This window comes from Camelus dromedarius, chromosome Y, assembly GCF_036321535.1.
Source record: "Camelus dromedarius isolate mCamDro1 chromosome Y, mCamDro1.pat, whole genome shotgun sequence".
In the NCBI taxonomy this organism is placed as follows: Eukaryota; Metazoa; Chordata; class Mammalia; order Artiodactyla; family Camelidae; genus Camelus; species Camelus dromedarius.
Window position 1 is genome coordinate 20,263,119 of NC_087473.1, and position 20,001 is coordinate 20,283,119.

Here is a 20,001-nt window from a genome sequence, read left to right on the forward strand (position 1 = left end):
CACCTTAAAACCATGTGCCCCCGTGTCCCGATGCAAGTCATTTGCATCTGAATTCTGTCAAACAGCGGGGGGCGAGGGGAGTCAATTCAGGAATCAAAGACTGGAGAAGTAATATAGTTGCCTGTTCGACGACACAAGAAATTCTGAACCCGGTGCTTTGGGGGGCCAAACGTTTGCATGGAGACGGTGAGTCGGGTCCCCAGGAAGGTCACAACTCGGGACACTGAGGTCCCCCCACCACCACCACCACCTTGGCAAGGTCCTCAAATGCGTTTCATTATTGCTGCCTTTGGGTCGGGATGGAGGTGGGGGAGCGCACAGAGCAGGGGCTCCTGCCTCGGATGCAAAAGTCCACACTGAAATCCGCACGGGTCCTGCAGCTTCTTGGATGAAAGTAAGTCCATGGCAGTGAATAAAATTATTGGCAACCAAGCATTGGCATCTTCAGCGGAGACCAGCCCCAGATCTTTTGGTTTAATCGACTCTTAAGATCTCGGAAAGGCGCGTAGGAGGCCGCATGCACAGGGTGGGAACGCCGGCAGCAGAGGAGAACGCGGCGCCGCCGAGGGGCTCCACGTGGCCCCGGGTCCCAGAACGCACAGACCGCGGGGTGGTCCAGGGCGGAGCTGGGTGGTCTGAACGTCACCTGCTCTCTCTCCCCCACAGGCTCTGCGAGAGTCGGGCGGGGTCTTGCGGTCCCGGGACGCCCCCTTCCTAGGCCTGCCGGGGGCCCCCAGGCTGCGACGCGCGAGGAGTCCGCTGCGCCCTCGCTCAGGGGCGTCCGCGTTGCGGTCGGGGGTGCGGAGGGGTCGAGTGCAGGACGCAGCGCGGACGGGGCGGCGGGGCCGGGACGGGCGCGGGGCCGGGCGGCGGGTCAGAGCCCCAGGGCTTCGGCGTGCTTCCGCGCCTTCAGCCGCAGGTCGGCGATACTCGAGTTCTTGCTGTTACTCTTGGCGGCGGCGGCCACAACGGCGGCGGCCGAGGCCGACTCGGCCAGGGACGCGATGGGCAGCCCGAAGGGCGGTGGTGGGAACATCAGGTAGGGCGCGTGGGCCGCCAGGTGCGGGTGCAGGTGCGGGTGCGCGTGCGCCACGCCTTCCAGCTGCAGCTGCGCCTGGACCTGCGGGCAGACGAGGCGCAGTTAGGACGAGGCTTCGGTGGGGGGGCTTTCCCGCCCCGAGGACCCCGAGGGCGCCCCCTCTCCTGTGGAGCCGTCGCTTCTTCCCCGATCCGGGATCACCACCCACTGTCCTCTGGACACCTGATGTCGGACGGGATCCGTGGCCACTTTGGACAGAACTAGGGCTGAGGAAGCTGCAGTCCCCACACGCACATCCTTGCGAGCACCGGAGTGTCTACAGCAGGCACCCCCTCCTCACCAGGCCCCCAGCTGACTCTTGACCCTCGATCCCCGACTCAGGGCCCAGCCTTCAGCTGGGGCCTCCTCACACTCTCCCTCCCGGAGTCCCCGAATCTCCCAGGAGCACAGCCAGATCTGCGGGCTCCGGCCGCCTAATCTCGCTGGGGCCTAATGGCTGAGCCCACGTCGGGGCAGCTGCTCCTGTGGTGCTGAGGGGCGGCCCTGCCCAGCGGCCCTGGACTATCCCCCTGCCTATGGCGCCGGAAGTCTGCGAGCCCCAGCTCTATTTCCACGATGCCACACGGAGCTGACCCTCCAGGCCGGGCCAAACCCATGGGACCGCATGCCCTCAGGAAATGGGGTCCCGACAAACCCCGGCCTGGCTGTAGGAGCCGAAGCCCTGCGTGAGGAGGCCACGCCTCCGCTCTGCCCAGAGCACCCCTCCTCCAGCTTGCGCACCCCCGCCCGCCACCCTGGGGCCCCCAGCCCCGTCCTGCCACATGGGGGCCACAGGCCGGGTCCCTCCTCCTGCCTGGAGTCTCTCCACCCACTCAGCGAAGGTCCAGAGTGGAGGGAGGCCTTTGGGACAACTGGACCTTCTGGCCGCCCCCACGTCCGCTCAGGGCACCCTGCGCTCTGGACCCCCTAACTCTCCCTGGATTTGAGCCAGATGCCCCCCACTCTGAAATGCAGAGCAGAGCAAGGCCCACGTCCAGGAGGGGAGCAGACGCCCCCAGTCCATCCGGACAAGCTAGGGGCAGGGGGTGGGGATGCGGGTGGGGTGGGGTGCAGAAACTCCAGCCCTCAGACTCTCGAACAGCAGCAACCCCTCCCTCCCGCCAGGCTCCTGGGCGGCGAGCGGGTGGGTGGTTCCTGGGTGGGTGGGATTTTTCCCTCCGATTTTTGTAAAATTATGTTTGGGTTTATGTCCTAGCCCTCCCAAAGGTAACTCGTGGAGTTTTACAGCGTGATGTTAATACGTGCCAAAGGGTTTATAAATGCCCCCTTGTAAAAGCGGCCTCCTTTCTTCGGTGGGGGCGGGAGGAGGCGGGGGCGGGAGGAAGCGGGGGCAGGACGCCAGTGCGGCGGGGGAAGCGGTTCAGAAGGAAGGAAAAAAACGAGCTACCTGTTGGAAAGGCATCCTCAGGGCGCCCATGTTCACGTAGGGCGCTACCCTGCAGGCGTCCAGGTGGCTGGCGGTGCCCAGGATAACGCCTGCAAGGAAACAGGAGGTGTGAACCCGCCCGGTCCTCCCAGCCCCTCGCCGGCCTCCCCACGCGCCCCCACCTCCACGCCCGCCATCCCCGCACCCACCTTTATGCATCTGGTTTTCTTGCTTGCGACACTTGGCTCTCCGGTTCTGGAACCAGACCTGGGAACGGAGTGGACAGACGTGTACCCCTGTAAGCCACAGGGCCACCAGGAGGGAGGCCTTCCTTCTCAAAGCCAGAAAGTGTGCAAGGCACTTGGAGCATCGTGAGAGGCAACCTGGCCCCAAGGAGCCAGAAAACCCACAGAGCTGCCCCACCGCCTGCCTTTGTCCCCCCCACCCCCCCACCCCCACCCAGCCCCTTGTAGCCAGCTACCTGGAGCTGGGAATTGTCCAACTCACTTTTCAACCCTCCCTGTCCCTTAAATGAGACAGGAGCATCAGTAACCACATGTTTAAAGTGAGAAAGTGGGTGCTGGGGGGACGGAGAACGTTCCATCCTGTGTGGGCAGCCCCCCTCCAACCGGCCACGCTTTGGACAAACCTGACCTTCCACCCTGACCTTCCACCTTCCAACCTTAGTGCCCAAGGAAGGGGTGGGGGACACAGGTGGTTACCCACGTCCAAATCCCACGCTGTCCCCAATCAGACTTGGACCACACAGAGTCCAAAAACTTTCAAGTCCTCTGTGCCTCAGTTGGAAGCCTGGAGGGTCCCAGTTAACACTGCAGAGTCGTGAATGACCTTGGTCCCTGAGGACCTGGCTCACCCCCAGAGGGCAGGCTCCCCGCTACAGGCACTCGGCCTCCCCGCCTTGGGAGGCCTTATCAAGAGTTTGGGCAGGAAAGGGTGTTGGGACCCTTCCCAGTCCTGCTAGTTTCACAGGCCGGATGTCAAGATTCGGGTGCAAAGCCGCCCCAAATACACCCCACCACTCCCCACCCTCACCCTGCCTCCTCCCCCAAACAGCCCTGGTGCCAAACACCATGGCCCTTAGGCTGTCTCTGACCAAATCTGGGTTCACCTCCCTCTGTGTTCTTAGGCATTTAATTCTTCCTAAGTGGCTTTCCCCAAAACTTTCCCTCCACCCTCACTCACCCTCCTGCCATGATGGTGGTCACAGACCACGCAGAGTCATTAGCACAAAGAAAGCCTTCCCCTGGGCCACACTCCACTGCATCCAGGGAGCTCGGGGACCCCGCTCCAAGCCCAGGGCCTGGGGCGCTTGACTTTCACTCCCTGGGGATTGGGGCACTTCAGCCCCCGGGAAGGCTGGGAGCAGCAGGCAGTCAGGAAAGCTGAACTTTTCCTCCATTCCAGACTCTTAACAGGGCAGTTTTCTATCTAATCCCGCTTGTCAGAATTGGCTTTCCAGAACGTTCGAGAGCTCACCCTGCCAGGCTGCAGGGGGGCTGGAGAACTTGGACGCTGTTCCCCTGAAAAGTATTTCCAAAAACTGTGCCCCCTCCAAGTTGAGATTCAGCCCTCTGTCCTCCGTTTCCAAGCCTACACTCATACTCCTCTTCCCCTCTACACCCCCCACCCAGGACTCCGCCCACCCCCTTGGGGTGGGGGTCGGTCTGGACCCTTTGTGACATCCTGGGTGCCCCTCTCTCCTTGGGGTCCAGTATCCAACCTCAGGAGAGCACTGCCAGACAGGCAAGTTCTGCCTACTCCCCCACAAGGCATTTCTCAAAAACAGAATCCGACTTAAATCTAGAAAGCAAGCTCTCTTTCCCTTCAGCGGGGGGGGGGGGGGGGGGGGAATAAGATTATGGAGAATAAAAGTGATGAATTAGCTGCTTCGTTCAGCGATAATAAATCAGTCTTGGGGTGATTCACGATCAATTCCAATTAGTCCTGAATATGCTAAGTAAAGCACAGTACACTGGTTTAGACAGTTATTTCTTCATTAAGGACCAGTCACTGATTTCTTTCACAAATGCTGTAATCTGATTTCCTTTTGATTTCCATTACAGACAGTGAATAATGACATTTAATTTAGCGCTGCGCCATAAACCCACAGATATTTGTTGTAATTAAATTACCGCCCGCTCCTCACCGTGGTCTCATAACTTTCGATTATAACCCTGACAGCTGGGTGATATGAGCTTCCCGCACAACACTAAAAATAAAAGGTTAATAAGGACCAGCTTCCAAAAGATCTTCAATTTATTTACAGCAAATTTCCACACTAAATTGAAACTCTAGCCTTTAACAACACAGGACAGGCTGTACCGAAAAGGATTACCAAACAGTTCAGAGACAGGATTAAAATATAGTGCATTTTGCTCTGTGTGTGTGTGTGTCTCTCTCTCTTTTTCTTTCTTTCTTTCTTTCTTTCTTTCTTTCTTTCTTTCTTTCTTTCTTTCTTTCTTTCTTTCTTTCTTTCTTTCTTTCTTTCTTTCTTTCTTTCTTTCTTTCTTTCTTTCTTTCTTTCTTTCTTTCCTCCCCCAGCCCCCATGGCTTCTACACAACGGGGTAGATGTTTTAACTAATTGGTTTTTACGAGCACTTTCTGCCTTCTTTTTACGATGCAATTCTTTTCCCCGTGGCCAATAAGAAATGATTTCTTTTCTTCTAGTCCCTTGTTTATTTTTATTATTATTTACAGTTGTTACATTGTAATTCACCTCTGGATCGATAAGCACTCCCTTTCCACTGCCCCCCGACCCCCCCCCCCCTTTCATTTTAGGGCTTTTCTCAAGGTCTGTCGCCACCCAAGAAGCAATTTTCTGCCAACTCGGTCTGGCCTGCTAAGGTGCTGTTCAGTAATAGACTACTGAAAGAAATAGTGTGGAATTAAATTACAAGTAATTTATTTTTATAGAAACAGTACATCACGGCCTGGGAGATATTGCAGATCCCAGGCAGAAAGACTGTGAGATGACATAAAAGTTGATGTCCCCTTCAGCAAAAGTTTAATCTTTTCATTAATTTAAATGGTCCAGCCCCATCCATCTTTCCAGGGAAATGTGGCCAGACTCCCCCCCTCCCTCCCCACCACTACCAACGCCCCAACAGACTCCCCTGGGGAGGGGGTCCCCAGAGCTCCCCCACCTGTGGTCCCACCCCTGCGGGAAGGTTCTGGGAACGGCTGTGGCTGCAGACAATTTTGCAAAGGATTGGGACGGTTGCATTTCATCTTAAGAAACCCTCTTTTAACTGCGTTCAGACGCAAGGATAGAAGGGGCAAGTGTGCAGAAACCTTCCCCCCCACCAGTTAAAGATTTTATAAAACCCTTTTTGCTTTTTCGTTTTAGCAGTACCATCGGGACGAAGGTGTGTTTAAATACGCTGACCCTACACCAGTAAGAAACCCGTTCTTTCAAAGCCTTCGCTTTTCATGGCCCCTCCCCCGTTGGTATATTAATTCCATTTATTTAAATAACCAGTCCCCAGAGCCCAGGGACCCCCGACCCCTTTTCCTTCTCTCCTGGCCCTGCTGTCCTGCCCGGAACCGTCAAAATCGACGAGTAGGCCCAGCAGAACGTCCAGGCCCCACCTCCCAGGAGGGGTCCGCGGTACCCGGAGGACGCGATTTGGAAGCGAATCTTTGCTACCCTTCCCCACAAATAAATCCATCCATTTAACTTAACGTTTGCAACGTCCGACTACAGATACGCAGGAGCGTCCCCGCCGCGCACGTGCGGCGCACACCCAGGGCCCCCGCAGACGGCGGCTCGCCAGATGGGGCATCAAGAAATCATGCGCCCGCGACCCCCACCCCCCCGCCTGCGTCCCAGCTAATCCGGCCCCGCGCGGGCATGAGTCGCTCATCGAGACGCCCAGAGTGCGGGCGAGACTTCCCCCGCCTCTCGCCCCTCGCCTCCTCTCCGCACCTCTCTGCTCCCGGGAGCGGAGGGAGGGGGACTGGGAGCGACGGGGGTTAGACTCCAGCGGGGCCGGGGGCGGAGGATCGAAGCCGTAGGAAGGAGAGAACCAACTTCCTGACGAGCCAGAGATGGAGGGCGGGCCTGCCAGGCGGGGTGTGGGCCCCCGACGCGCGAGGACCCGCGGCGCCCCAGGAAGGCCTGGCTCCCGCGGCCTGCAGTGTCCCCGCGCTCCGGGAAGGGCCGGGCGGCCGGGCCGAGGGTAGCCGGCGCGCCGGCCGGGCCCGCGGCCTCACCTGCACGCGCGCCTCGGAGAGCCCCAGGCGCTGGCTGAGCTCCTCGCGCATGAAGGCGTCCGGGTAGTGCGTCTCGTCGAAGAGCCGCTCCAGCTCGTTGAGCTGCTCCAGCGTGAAGTTGGTGCGGCTGCGCCGCTGCTTCAGCTTGGTCTGCCCGTCCTCGTCCTCCGACTTGACGTCCTCCCGCTTCTCCTTGCAGTCGTAAATACCTGCAGGCGGGCCGAGGACACAGCGCTGAGGCCCGGGGTGGCCCGCCCCGCGCGCGCCCCGAGCCCCTCCGCCGGCCCCCACCTTCCCGGCCCGGGGTCCCCGCGCGCACAAGGAGGAGGGCCCCGGGGGGACGCTCGGCGCGGCCGGCCAAGGCCCGCGCGCGCTGGCGGCGGAGGGGCCCGGGGGGCACTGGCGCCCTGACGCAAAGCTGCGCCAAGTCAATAGCGCAAACTCGAGGGAAGACGCGCTCCTTTGTAATAAGTCGGGCCTTGGCGGCCTGGTGTTTCTTGGCCTAATCTCCGAATAGTTTCCTCAATTATCCACTTCGCCTCTGTTGACATATTGACATAGCGTAACCTTCTCGCTCTCTTTTCCGAAGGGGAGTAGGGTGTTAAATATTAAGTCAAAGAAGCTTAAGCAGAATCGTTCGTGTGGGGTCCCTGGTGGGGCGCCTGGGAAGGGCTCAGGGACAGCCCAGGCCAGGCTGGGGTCCAGGCCCGGGGAAGCCGCGGCCCCCGTCTGCAGCGCAGCAGCGCAGCAGGACGGGGACCGCGCCAGCCGGGCCGGAGCCTCCCTCTGGACGCCGAGGAGCTGGGCCCGCGGCCCGGGCGCTGGTCTTTTTCTGACCAGGAAAGCAAAGACATATCTTGCGGGGCACCCAGGAGCACAGTCCCCTGGCTTCCTGGTTTCCCATGGCGGCCCAGCTGTCTCTTGGACATATATTCTCACACCCCACCAGGACTCCAAGGGTGGCACTTTCTTATGTCCAAAAATTATGAGCTGCTGTGTTTGTTGTGGGCGGGGGCAGGCCATCAGGCAGTAAGGTCAGGATTTAGGAGATTCTAACCGAAAAACTTGTCCTCCCTATCTCTAGGAAATGCCTCCCCTCACCCAGATCAGGGGCTTAAAATAAAGGGTGGCCCCTGCTGCACAGCGGGTCGGAGCTGCGTCTCGGCAGCCTTTGGGTTTCCTTGTGCTTTTCCTGCCCGTCGTAGGGCCTGCTGGCCACAAGCAAATAGCACCTCCATGCCCTCGTTAGATGTCCCCTAAGTGTCAAGGAGAAGAGACTGGCCTTCAGGGGGCTCTGTCCGAGGAGGCTGGGGTCCCACCAGTTCTGAAAGCACTGTGGAACCCCCTTAGTAGTAACCCCAGACTTGCAAAGGAGGAAGACCCAATTCCTCTGTGGAGCGAGGGGAAAACCAGGGCCCCCAGCCCCCGACTCACATACCCGGTGGGGTCCCTGAGTTGGACACCAGAATCCAAGCCGTCAGTCTGCCTGCAAGTGTCTCCTCAAGGCTTCTGCGCACTGGGCACTCAATCCCAACTGGGATTTTAAAATCCCCTCTGACCTCTTGATAGGAAGGCATTTCCAGGAACACCCTATTTTACCTTAACAGTAAATCCTTTCCCAAAGGCAGCCCCAAGTCTGCTTCCTCCTTCAGGTCTCTTAAGTCAAACCCAGGGACTGGTCCCAGATGAGAAGCTGGCCTTTCAAGCCCTTCAGAACCCAGGGCATGCTTCACAAAGTCCACAGGCTCCCGTGCGTGCCCGGCTCAGCAGGCCTGAGACCTCTCTGTTTCTCTGGAGCCCAAGGATCTCTCATATCTCATTGTGCTCCCATCCTGCAAATCCAGCCCGGGGCTGAGTCCTCCCCTCCCCGGGGTCTGCACAGACAGGCCAGGGAGAAGGTTCAGCTCAGAGGGCAGGGTGAGGGGGCATTCCTGCCTGGGCTTCTAATCTTGCCTTATTTTCCTGTTTTGAAAAGTCCTCCATTGCACTCTGCTCTGCTTCCAAGGGTTTTTTTCCAGGGTTCCACTGCTTCAGCTGTCCGGGGTGAGAGGAGGCATGCAGACAAGTGGGCTTAGCCTCTAAGGAGGATGGCAGAACCCAACAGGAACCCTGGGAGGTCAGCTGCCTGGTGCCGCGAATTAAATGTAGGCCATGACGAGTGCCCAGCCGACGGACAGCTGTGTGTCCATCAGATCAAACCCTCTGTAAGCACTCCGTAGCCAGGTGTGTGAGGTCTCGCCAGGGGATGAGCCCCGAGGTACGTCCGGCAGGCCAGGCCCAGGCTGCCTGGACTGTCAGCGGTCAGAGCCTTACTCCTAAGCCTCTGTGCCAGCTTTCTGCTCCTGCAAAGTCGAGGTCCCAGAAAGATGTCTGGGTCATCCTCCTGGCCTCAAAGCCAGCGCACCAGGACTCTGCCACCAAGCAGTAAGGGTCACCGGAGCATAGGCTCCCTGGAAGAGAACCACTTCCCCGTCGCGACCCCTCGCAGCACAGACAGGGAGGGAAACAGGACCCAGGGGCCAGGTGCCAAGCTTCCTCATTCCCACTCTTTGTAATGAGAAATAGACCTTCCTACACTTTCAAACGGTGCCCCCTACGTTATTCCTCTGGTTTATAGCTGCTGGACACCCTGTTTGCACAGATTCCCCAGGTTGGGACCACTCCTGCCCAGCTGTGAGAACCCTTGTAAACCTTGTCAGTCTTCCCAGATGCAACAGCAGCATGGACCGCCCTGGAGATCTCGGGAGGAACAGTGAGGAGGAGGCCCTGGATGCAGTGGGCCTGCAGCGGGGCGGGCGGTGCTCTGACAGCCTTGGGTAGGACGGCCAAGGGCGCGTGGCCACGGGCTTCCCTGGGCCCTTCGGCCCCGTGCAGACTCTTACCACCTGCGGGCCCGGGACTGGTTTTAATTTATAGGCCCGCGGCAGCCAAGATCAAATCCCAAGGTTCCAGGGGAAAGTTTCCAGAAGAGGAAACAGTGCGGAGAGAGGTTCAGGCGGCGGAAGAGGCGACCGCGCGAGTTGCCTCCGGGACCGCCGGCCAGCGCCATCCTCCGCTGCCGGTTTCTAGCTCGGGAAGCCGGCAGGCGCTGGACGCCGGGAGAGGTGTGTACGGATCTCTCCGCGGCCGTGGGAACGGATGCAAGGAAGACCGACAGGCAGACAGGCACGCGCCCAGCAGCCCTGCGGCCTCGGTTTACAAGCACATCCACCCAGATTCACCCCAACCCAGGAAAGTTCCCGCTGCGGCGCCCAGTGCCAACGCCCCGGAGCGAAAGCGATCGGCGGGCGGAGCGCGGCCTCAGCCTCCTCTCATCCTCGGCTCCCATGCCTCCCTCCCTCCCTGTCTCCTCGCTTCTCCTGCCGAATCCTAACCCCCTGTTTGGTTTCCTTCTTACGAGAAGACTGGCGATGGATTGCCGGGGCTCCTCCGTCCGAGCCGTGGCTGTGAATTCAGGGTTTGGGATCGACTTGAGAGCGATCCGCGGCGCCCGGGGCCTCCTCGCGCGCGCGGAAGGAAGGGCAGGCGGACAGGCTCCGAGGCGAGGAAACGCCGTCCCCGGGAGGGGCCCGGAGCCGGGGCCCGGCGAGCTTACCTTCCGCAGCCCTCCCCGCACCGAACTCTTTCAGTTTGTCCTTGTCGTTGTCCTCGTGGCCCTTAAATAGATGTACCGGACAGTGGCCGCTGCTTTCCGTTATCTCCGGGAGGTTGGATTCCGAGCTCCCCAGCTCCCGGGAGCGCGCCAGTCCGCTCTCCAAAACTTCCCTGTACGTGATTGAATCCTTCTTGCCGCCACCGCCGCCGCTGCCGCTGGTCTCCTTGCTTTTCTGGTCAAAAGATTTGGATACAAAAGCCGTGAGCTCTTCCATGGCTGCCCGGGGCCGCGGGGGTCCGCGGGGCTCGGCGGGGCTGGCTGGGAGCCGGGCTGTGGTCCGCACGCCTCCCGCGCGGAGAGGACGGTCCGTGTGAGGGTAGGTCCCTCCAGCTGTTATTTATGCCTTTCAATTTGAGATCTCACTATTTATACACGGCTACCTCCGCCCAACCCCCAGCCTGCCCTGTCTGCTGCAATTACAGCTCCCGGCTCGGCGGCGGGCGCACGCAGAGACGCTATCTCTCCCCCACCTCCAGTCCGGCAATTGGCTTTCTTTTCATTTCATCACTGTTTGGCGTCTGTGCACCTTGGTGTGGAGAGGTACAGATCAAGTTTTTGAAGGGAGAGAGAGAGCGCGCGCGCGCGCGAGCGGGCGCAGGCGCCAGCGCCCCAAACAGGTACCCGCATTCTCTCAATGGCTGGCGGAAACGAAACTCAAGGAGGAGTTTAGGGATTGTGAGGACGTCCTTGCCGGCCCGCAGAGCCGGGAGGAGCGCAGCCTCGCCCCCCGAATGACTGTTATCCCGCCAGGATGTGTCCGGGCGTGGCCGTGCGCAGACTCCACGGAAGAGACCCGGGCGGCGGTGGCGCGCCATCACAGACGGGAATTGACTCCGAGCTGGAGATGCGGTGGGCTTGCGGGGCTGGACCCGCCGGCGCGGCCCCGCAGGAGCGAGCGGGTGGAGCGGCTGCGCGCGGCGAGACTGGGGAACACCTCGAGGAACCCCCAAAGTGAGAGAAAGAGGCCCAGGTCTCTCCGAAAGTGGGCACCCGAGCCTCGGCGGCGGCGGCGGTGCAAAACGGCTCGCAGACCACGGAGGGGCCGGCGCCGCCGAGGCCGGGGACACGGACGCTGCGGGCCACGAGCGCACGGAGCGCGGTGGTCCAGACGCGAAGAAGCCGGCGGGTCCCTGGGAGAACTGGTTTGTATACCGCGGTCCTCGGGGCACGCGTCAGATCTCTTTCGACCGGACCGACGCAGCCGTCTTTAGAGCCGTGCTGTCAGCCTGGTGTCTGAGAGGTTTATTGGGGGAAAATAGATGTATTTTTGGCTATACCACGGTTCCCCTGACCAGATCTTGCCTCAGAACTTTTCGCTGTGCTTAGAAGGAGCCACTTTTCCTCAAATGCGATGAAAAATTCATTTTGCAATCCCAGCAGTCAAACATAACCTCTGCAAAACTTCGTCTGCAAATAAAGTAACTTTTCTGCCCCCCCCCTTTTTCTGTAATCTCCCCTCGTCTCCCCCTCCCCCCCCCCCGAGTTGGGACGAGGATTTTGGCGAGGGGTGCGGGGGTGGATGGGGGTCTTGTGAGGTTTGGAGGCGTTTGTTTTGCGTGTTCTGAAGTCAGTTCTTCCTCCGAAGCGCCGGTTCATCAGACCCCAGAATCCGGGCCACCCTCGGCGGTTGCCAGCGTTCTGCCCAGCGTCCGGAGCCGGACAGTTGTTTCCTCCAGCTGGAAAGGAAGTAAACGATTTCTCCGGAATCTGCGGGGCCCTGGCCGGGTCCACACAGGGGTACCGCGATCCAGGGGGAGGGGGTGTCAAGCCAGAGAAGCGGGGTGAGGAGGGGGGGACCAGAATGGAAACAGAACAGTTCTTCCTTGCTCCTTCCTTCTTGCCTTTCTTCCTGCCTTCCTTCCTTCCCCCCTCAAGTCCTTCCTTCCCTCGCTCCCCAGATCTCTCTCCTCTTTTCCTCTCGCCTCCTGCCCGGCCCCCATCCATCCTCCGGGAGCTCTGGGCCGGCACTTCTCCGCGCGCGTCCCCGGCTGCTCTGCCCCGCGTACGGCGGACAGACCTGGGGGATTTGGCGGCCGCAGCCTCCCCGGGACTTCAAAAGCGAAAGGCCAAGAAGCCCTCGCAACTTGACAAACAGGTCTTTGTCACCGCGGTCCTCTAATCAAAGCGGAGGCGCGCAGATATCACACAGAATTACAAATAGCCCCTCATGCATTATGCATGCAGCCGCCTCGCGGGTCGGCGGGGGAAACGCCGAAGGCCGAGCCCGGAGCGGGGGAGGGCAGGGCGCGCGGGGCGCCCCGGGACCTCAGGGTCCTTGGCTTTTGGGGCGGAGCCTCCACCGCTGCCCCCCGTCACTCACTCCACGGGGCGCATCTTCCACCTCTACCCAGTTGGGGACCCCCGCCCACCAGTGAACTCTCTCTGCAAGAAACGGCAGAGTGACAGGAGAGGAGGGAGGAGGGAGACAGAGAGAGCGCGCGCGCATTAGTGAGCAGGTCTCGGGGGACTAGGGGGCTCTGGGCTGGAGTAACTTTCCGGTATCCTCAAAGGCAGAGTAACTTTTCCTCTCCTGACCTTCTCCCATCTCCCCACTCCTCCAGCCTCAGGTGAGGAGGCCAAGTCCCCAGGGACTTAGTGGTGAACCCCCAACATGCAGCCTGTCCAGTCCCTAACCCTTACCCCTGCAGTCTCAGGGGCTTGGCCTTCCATGGGGGTCACATAGACCCTGGGCCTAAGGTGGCCTGACGGTCCTTTGCAGGGAACAGGGGTGAGAAACCCCAGGTCCCCAAGCAGGGCTGCCCCCCCACCGCAACCTTGGACCCTGGACTCCCCTCCCCTAGAAGGAACACTTCTGGGATCGGGGCCTGGCAGGCATGCTCGGGATCTCCTCTACGGGCACCAGCTGGGGTCTCTGGATGGTCAAGACCCTGAAGCCTGAAAAAGAATTAAACCCTTCCCTGGCAGCCCCCACCTTGATCCCCAGTATAGACGGAAGTTTTCAAAAGAACCTGCCCTGGAATTGCGTCCCCCCATAACCTCCCAGCGCCTCCCCTCATTCCCAAGGCTGCGATTTTTTTAAGCGTTGCTGGCTACGGAAGTGAGTCTCCTTTTCACAAAATCACACTTTTTCTTGATGAGCAAAGAGGCGGCCTCCCTCTCTAACTTTTGGGGACCACAGAGCAGGAGGTCCCCTGAACACCCCTTCTCCCTGGCCAGGGGTGCGCAAGGGTCCTTAGCTTTCTCTCCCTTAAACCCAGAGGCGGCAGCAGCAGCGTGTTTCATATTTTAGCCTGGGCAAGGACTTTTGCTACCACATATTTTTGCTAATTCAAGACGGTGCCCGAGGCCGCAGGGTGGGTGCAGTTTATGAAATGTTACATTTACATTTCCGCTGGGGCCACGGCTGGCAGGAGGGGAGGGGAGGGCTGGGCCCAGACCCACCCAGGCATAAGGGGCTCTTGTTTTGAGTTTCTGTAGCCGCTTCCATCAGAGACAAGGGGGCCCAAGAAGCGGGGAGGGGGCAACAGCATTTTAAAATCTCAATTTGTCTTGGGAGAAGGTAGGTTCTCCCATGTCTCAAACGCGCATTGCCAACTCTGAATGAGGTAGCAGACTTCGGAGAAGTTTGTGAATAGAAACGAAAGCATAGCTCCTTCCAAAAAAAAAAAAAAAGAAGAAGAAGAAGAAGAAACAAAAAAAAGAAGTCGTGGGGTGGGGGGTGGGGAGGAAAAGAGGGGATCTGGTTTCTGGAAGAAAACGGAAGCTCCAACGTGGATTTCACCAAAAGCTCTGCACACACCCTGGAGCTCACTGGCCTGGGGCGCTGACCCGCGCTCCGGCACCCCTGCGCGCCCGCCTCGCGCGCACCCCACTGCCCAGAAACCCGGGTGGACGCGAGCTGCCCGAGTCCCAGGTGCCGGACGCGCTCCATCCTGTCTATGGTCTACCTGGGAAGACCCCTGGGACAAAGTGCAATTCAACAAAATGGAAATGCCAGGACACTGTGTGCTGGGGACAGAGGAAGGGTCTCTGGGAAGGGGAAGGAGGCCGGAGGGCCCTCCTAACACCGCTGATGGTCTCTGAAGCCTGGAGGCAGCGTGGTGTCTGTTGGCCCAAGCGTGGATGCTCCAGGCTCCCGGTTACGGGGTTGGGGGAAGTGAGAACCCCACTCAAAGAACGGGGCACAGCCCACCTGCTGGAGGTCAACCCCAGGAGGCCTGCCCCACCCCAGGGCGGAGACGGGGACTCTCTTTGCCCCCATGGTTCTCACCTGGGTCCTCTCATTCCAAATCAGGGTTCGCTGAATTCCACCAACCTCCACCCTCACCCCCCTACCCCGGGCCAAGGCCAGCCTGACCGCATCCTGAGCTGGACCTGCTGCACCCCCTCACTCACCCCGAGTTTACCCCAACTGCAGCCCTTCTGTCCAGCCCTGCAGGCTCCCAGCTTCCTCTCCAATTTCAGGCTGAGCTAGAAAGCTCAGACATGCCAGTCCCCAGAGGCAGAACTGGCTAGAACGGCCTCCCCTGGTGCGTCCTGCGGCCTGGAACCCTCAGAGCAGGAGGGACGAGGTGCTGGGTGGTGGTGATGGGTTTTCCACCCTTCCTTGTCCTTTCCCCACCTGCAGAAGAGAAAGGGACCAGAATATTTCTTGTGTCCAGTGCAGGACCTCCATCTGGAAGGCACACCAGTTAAAATTCCATGTCCAGGCACTGCAGTTCGGCCTGGAGCCTCCAGGAAACCCAGTAACAGAGGCTGTGGACCGAGCTGGCCCCCCAAAAGCACAGTTCCTGGTCCCAAGCACCATAGTGGGGGACAGACCCCAGGGGCAGCCTTCAGATGGCACAAGGAAATAGACACTGGAATTTTTTGATTTTATAAAATAGCCTGACTTTCTGTATGTGAACTGGGTACATTTTAATGGACTGGAGCTGCTGCTAACCGGCTCTCCTTCCTCGTATTTATGAGGCCAAGGGACAGGAGGTCATGAATATTCAAATATTTAATATTTGGTTGATTTAATGCTTAAAAGGTAGGGCTCCGATTTTTCACGTTTAGCCCTGTAAATCGAAGCTCCTCTGATCCGAACCTATTTACTTTAAATCAAATTTCATGCCCTGAGCTCTTAACAGCAGAGCAGCATTTGCAGCCAGCCGTCTGGGGCCGCCACCCCTCCGGGAGCACAGGCGGGAGTCAGGCCCGCTGCTCCGCTTTGCCCACAACCTGGCAACTCAGACGCCCACCACCCCGCCCCGCGCCCTGGGGTCATCCTTGCTTCCCAGGAACCCGAGGAAGCAAGTGTCAGTGAACGCTGCTCCCATATGGTCCACATTCTCAGCACCTAATTCAAAAGACAATTTCTATTAATAGTAAGAACTGGAGGGGGTTGTGGATGGTTTTTGCTCAAGAGAGAGTCTTTTTAGCAACAATCAACCCCTCCCCACACATTAAGGATTTATAAGTATCGATCGGAGGGGCAGGGTTTTACAGACGTCTTAACACTTCCCTTAGACGGGCTCCTGTGCCCCCTCCTCCTTCCCGCTTTTAAATTTGGAAACCTGCTTTTGTATTCCCTCCTACGCTGTTTATTGATTTGCGCAAACACGCGTGTTTCAAATGGGAGGCTAATAGATTTTCTTTACGCTGGGGCTCTGTTAATCCAGCTCGTGAATGGATAAGATTGATCCTGTGGACAAATTTGACATCAACAATATTAATAAAAGACGAGGAACGGGGCAGGATTTGCTCTCTCTCCTCTCCAGAGGGTGGGCTCACTCTGTGCTGCCAAGGACCCACCCAGAAAATGTAGGATTTTTTTCATTCTGTCTCACTTTTGCTACAAATTCCCGGATTTATATGGGGGGGGTGTTCTAAAATAACCCCCAATGCAAAAATGCATTTTAACAATACATTTCGTAAGAAGGAATGCTGTTGGCCTTCTGTGGAATTTTCTCTCTCCTTTTTCCCCCTCACCGTGTACTCTGTAACATATGGTGGACATTAAAACTCTTTCCTTTCAGATTTGATCACAGGGCCGTTACTTTACGTTTTATTGAAGAAAAACATTATTTTTTCAGGGAGCAGAGCAGTTTACCACCGAGGACATCTAAAGAGGGCCGTTTTTCCCGAGACCACCGCTAAACAAACAATGGGTGCCTCTCCCTTGCGATGAATACATTACGAGCTCGCAGGGAGCTCTTTCTGCGGTAATTAATGTTCCAAGAATCAACGTCAGGGCTGGATTTTGGTTTTCGCCCTCCGTTCTGACACAGGGCCTCTGCAGGGGACACGGAACGGGCGAGCGCCATCTCCTTCCTGCCGGCGCCCCCTCACCCCGGATTGGCTTCTCCCGGTTACGGGTCGCGGAGGGCTTTGGAAATCGCTCGCTCCAAAACAGGCTGGAAACCTTTTCCCCTTTCTCTCCATTTTCAAAATGCAGACGAAAGGAATGAGTACGTCCCACGCCCATAGCCAGCAAACGAGACTTTCGCTTCGGAAGACGGCAGCCCCTGGCCGGAAGCTACCAGAACGCGCCGGGCACCCGCCTGGCGTCGCGGGGACAGTTGGCCCCAGCCCTCCGGGGCGCAAGCAGCGCGCACGGCCCGCTGTCCCCACGGGCCGTGCTGGACCGGTGCCCGAGCGCTGCCTTCCTTCCCGGCTCAGGCTCCGGCCAACGTAACGTCCCCAGGCGCCTGGGCACATGACGGAGCTATCGGTGTGGTCAGTGCTGGCAGAAAAGGCCACAGAAGTCTCTCGGACCTTGCGACCACCTACCCAAAGTTTGCACGGGGCTCAACAGACTGCGATCTTCGATCGCCCCAAGGAAAGCGAACGGTTTTGCTGGTGGAACCGAAGCGCAGGCACCTCTGGGCTGCCGCAGACGTTTCCCCACCCACCATCCACTTCCAGATACCTTGACTTCAGAAAAAGAGTCCAGGAAAGGAACGTTCACCCCCTAGGAGGTGGGCATTAATTAACTGGCCAATTTGTGGAGAAAAATGCCCCACCCTCTGTCCTCTGCTTTCCAGAGGCTGCCCTGGAACCAGCAGGGTTGTGAAGCAGAAGTTAGGTGCCAAGGGCTGGAAAGACAGCTCATCAGGGCACAGGAACACAGGGGCACTGGGGTCTCCCCAGGACTGCTTGGTGCCCAGTGTACCCATCATGGAAGCCCCTGCGCCCATGGGGACCCCAAATAGCCTCCCTCACATGCCAGGATTGGGGCCAACAGGCATCACACACACACACTGGCCCGCGGTTCGCTCTCAGACAGCTGGACCTGCTTTCTGTGCTGTGGGCCTCCCCTCGAGAGTGGCTCTTATCACTCATCAGGGCCTTGGCGAGGAGGGGGCATGTGCTGCCTCTCCAGGGCCCCCTCCCGTCACCCCACTAATGAGGGATCTGTGCTGACCGCCCAAGGTTGCCTGTGGGGGGGGGGCAGGGGCGTGCCCCTGCTCTGCATCTCCTTGGGAACTGGCCAGCTATGCATGAGGGTGTGGTGGAGGGAGGGGGAAGGGATAAAGGCAGGAGCAGAGGGTTGGAGATTTGGGGGGTGGCATGGGCATCCAGGGCGCGGCTCAGCTAATTGGGGAGAAGAGGTGCAGGCCCCGGCCAGAGTGCATGGAAGGGGCCCCAGGGCGAAGTGGAGAGAGAGGCTGCCTGCTTCCGCCGCCGGCCTTTCCACCGCAGCTCAGCCTCCTGGCCTGAGGCGAAGCTCGGGGCTAGACGGCTGAGCTCGACCTGCTGGACACCCGCCAGGAGCCCACCGCAGGTCTCAGCACCACCCTCAATCCTCCCCTCACACGGGGGAGGGGTGCAGAGGTTGGGGGGAGGGAACCAGGGAGTGGGGCTGGGGCCAAGGGCAGGAGGGGAGGGGTCCCTATCCTGTCCAGGATCAGGACACACACAGGACTTGCCCCTTGGGCAGAAAAAGCCACCTTTCAGGTCTGGGCACCATTCAGTCCTGGGAGCTGGTGGGGGAGGCTCAGCTGCATTCATAACTGAGCCCCCACCGGCTCCTTCCAGCCAGGAAGACGTGGGGTGTGTGACGAGCTGGGCCTTCCTTCTGTTGAAGGCAAGGGCATGCCCTGGATTCACTCACTCATTCACTCATTCGTTCTTGCATCCTCCTCTGTGCTGGTCCCTGGCCCCAAAGGCAGTCCCCTGCACCACTGACATCACCCTCGAGCTGCCTCACTTCCCCTGGGTCTGTTCCCCCTTTGGCCTTCACTCCGACTGTGGGAGGGAAGGAGACTGCAGGGGGAGCAAAGACATTCGTAGGGGCCAGGTGGAATAAATCTGGGCAGGGAAAAGGGCCCCCAGCCCCTCTGATTCTGAAATGCTGCACACTTCCCAGGAGGTCTGGGGTTTGTGTGAAGACCGGAGAGGCAGCTCCTGGGGTTGGGCGTGAAGAGGGACTCCCCCAGGCAGAGCAGAGGCGGGGGCTTGAGGCATGTGTCTGGACCCCGGGTTGCGAGGGGTGGTCCACATGACTTAGCAGCCAGGCAGGTTGCAGTCTTCTGAGGTTCCTCCTGCTGGCGTGAACTCCTGGATTCTGCCTTCTTGACACAGAGGGTTCCGTCTTTGTGCGAACAGCTCAGAAGCTGTGGGGTGGGGGGGGTGGGGATAGTTAGGACAACCCCAGGCTGCAATAACAGCTGGTGAAAGGTGGGCAGAGCTCAGGGGCCAGGGCTGCCTTCCCTCCGGGAGAGTCCCAGGGGTGCCCCTGTGGGTCCACCCCCATGCCTTAGCTCTTATTATAGCAGGTGACATGGGGGTCTGGGAGGAGAATCCGTTATTTTGACAACACTTATAAAGTAAGACCCATTTTTCTCCAGCTGGGGTCGTGTAGGTTGGCATAACCCCATCCCTTGGGATGGGGGAGAAACCCATCTGGAGAGGGAAGAGGGCAGCTTCCAGCTGGCCCTGACACCCCAGGGGGCTTCAGGGCTGCCCAGTGGACCCAGCCTGTGATGGAAAGAGGCTTTTTATGGATTCTTGAGCTGTTAACAAGTATTTCTGGAGCACTGTGGTGGCAGAGCTGGTGGCCCACAAAGACACTCGTGCCTTCATCCCTAGAACCTTTGACTGTGTCTCCTTATGTGGCAAAAGGACTTTGCAGATATGATTAAGGTGACCAGTCTTCACACTGGGAGATGGTCCTGGAGTATCCACATGGGCCCATGTGAACAGATTGTGATTAAAAACCAGAAGACTTGCTCTGTCTGGAGTTGGAGATGAGGCAGAAGGGGTCAGAGGGGTTCCAAGCATGAGGGGGATTCTACCCAGCATTGCTGGAAGGAGCTGATGGAAACTACGACAAGGACTGTGGGTGGCCCCTTTATGCAAAGCCAGCCCTGGCTGACAGCCAGCCAGAAAGAGCCTTCATTCCCACAAGCCCAAGGGACTGAGTATGGGCAACAGCCCGAGTCAGCTTGGGAGTAACTGCTTCCCCAGAGCTACCAACGAGAACCCATTCTGGTGGACCTCGACTTTGACCTTGGGACGCCTTGCACAGAGGACACAGCTCAGTCACCCACACTGTCCCGGACCTCTGACCGAAGATAGTTGAGACAATAAACGGGTGATATTTGAAGCTTTTGAGTTTGTGACCATCGGTTACGACAGGAAGAGGAAACCCACACACGCACAGATGCCAAGTGCCGGGGACACAGAGGTCAACTAGGTGC

General features: G+C 58.8%; 1 protein-coding gene across 1 annotated transcript; it reads right to left on the reverse strand.

Moving 5' to 3' along the window:
- Positions 1-874: 874 nt before the first annotated feature.
- On the reverse strand, positions 875-10,568 carry SHOX (SHOX homeobox). The gene is made up of 5 exons (XM_064483483.1): positions 10,295-10,568; positions 6,700-6,908; positions 2,675-2,732; positions 2,487-2,575; positions 875-1,120 (listed from the first exon to the last, which is right to left on the reverse strand). Exons 1-5 carry the CDS (start codon positions 10,566-10,568, stop codon positions 875-877), a joined length of 876 nt encoding a protein of 291 aa, XP_064339553.1.
- Between the last annotated feature and the right edge of the window lie 9,433 nt (positions 10,569-20,001).

Bases quoted from the DNA above. Each gene is read 5' to 3' on its own strand.
- SHOX (XM_064483483.1), bottom strand. From the start codon at position 10,568: ATGGAAGAGCTCACGGCTTTTGTATCCAAATCTTTTGACCAGAAAAGC. The intron at 6,909-10,294 runs GTAAGCTCGCCG...GCCCGCCTGCAG, and splicing joins TGCGGGGAGGGCTGCGGAAG to GTATTTACGACTGCAAGGAG. The intron at 2,733-6,699 runs GTGAGGCCGCGG...CTCCGTTCCCAG, and splicing joins TCTCCGAGGCGCGCGTGCAG to GTCTGGTTCCAGAACCGGAG.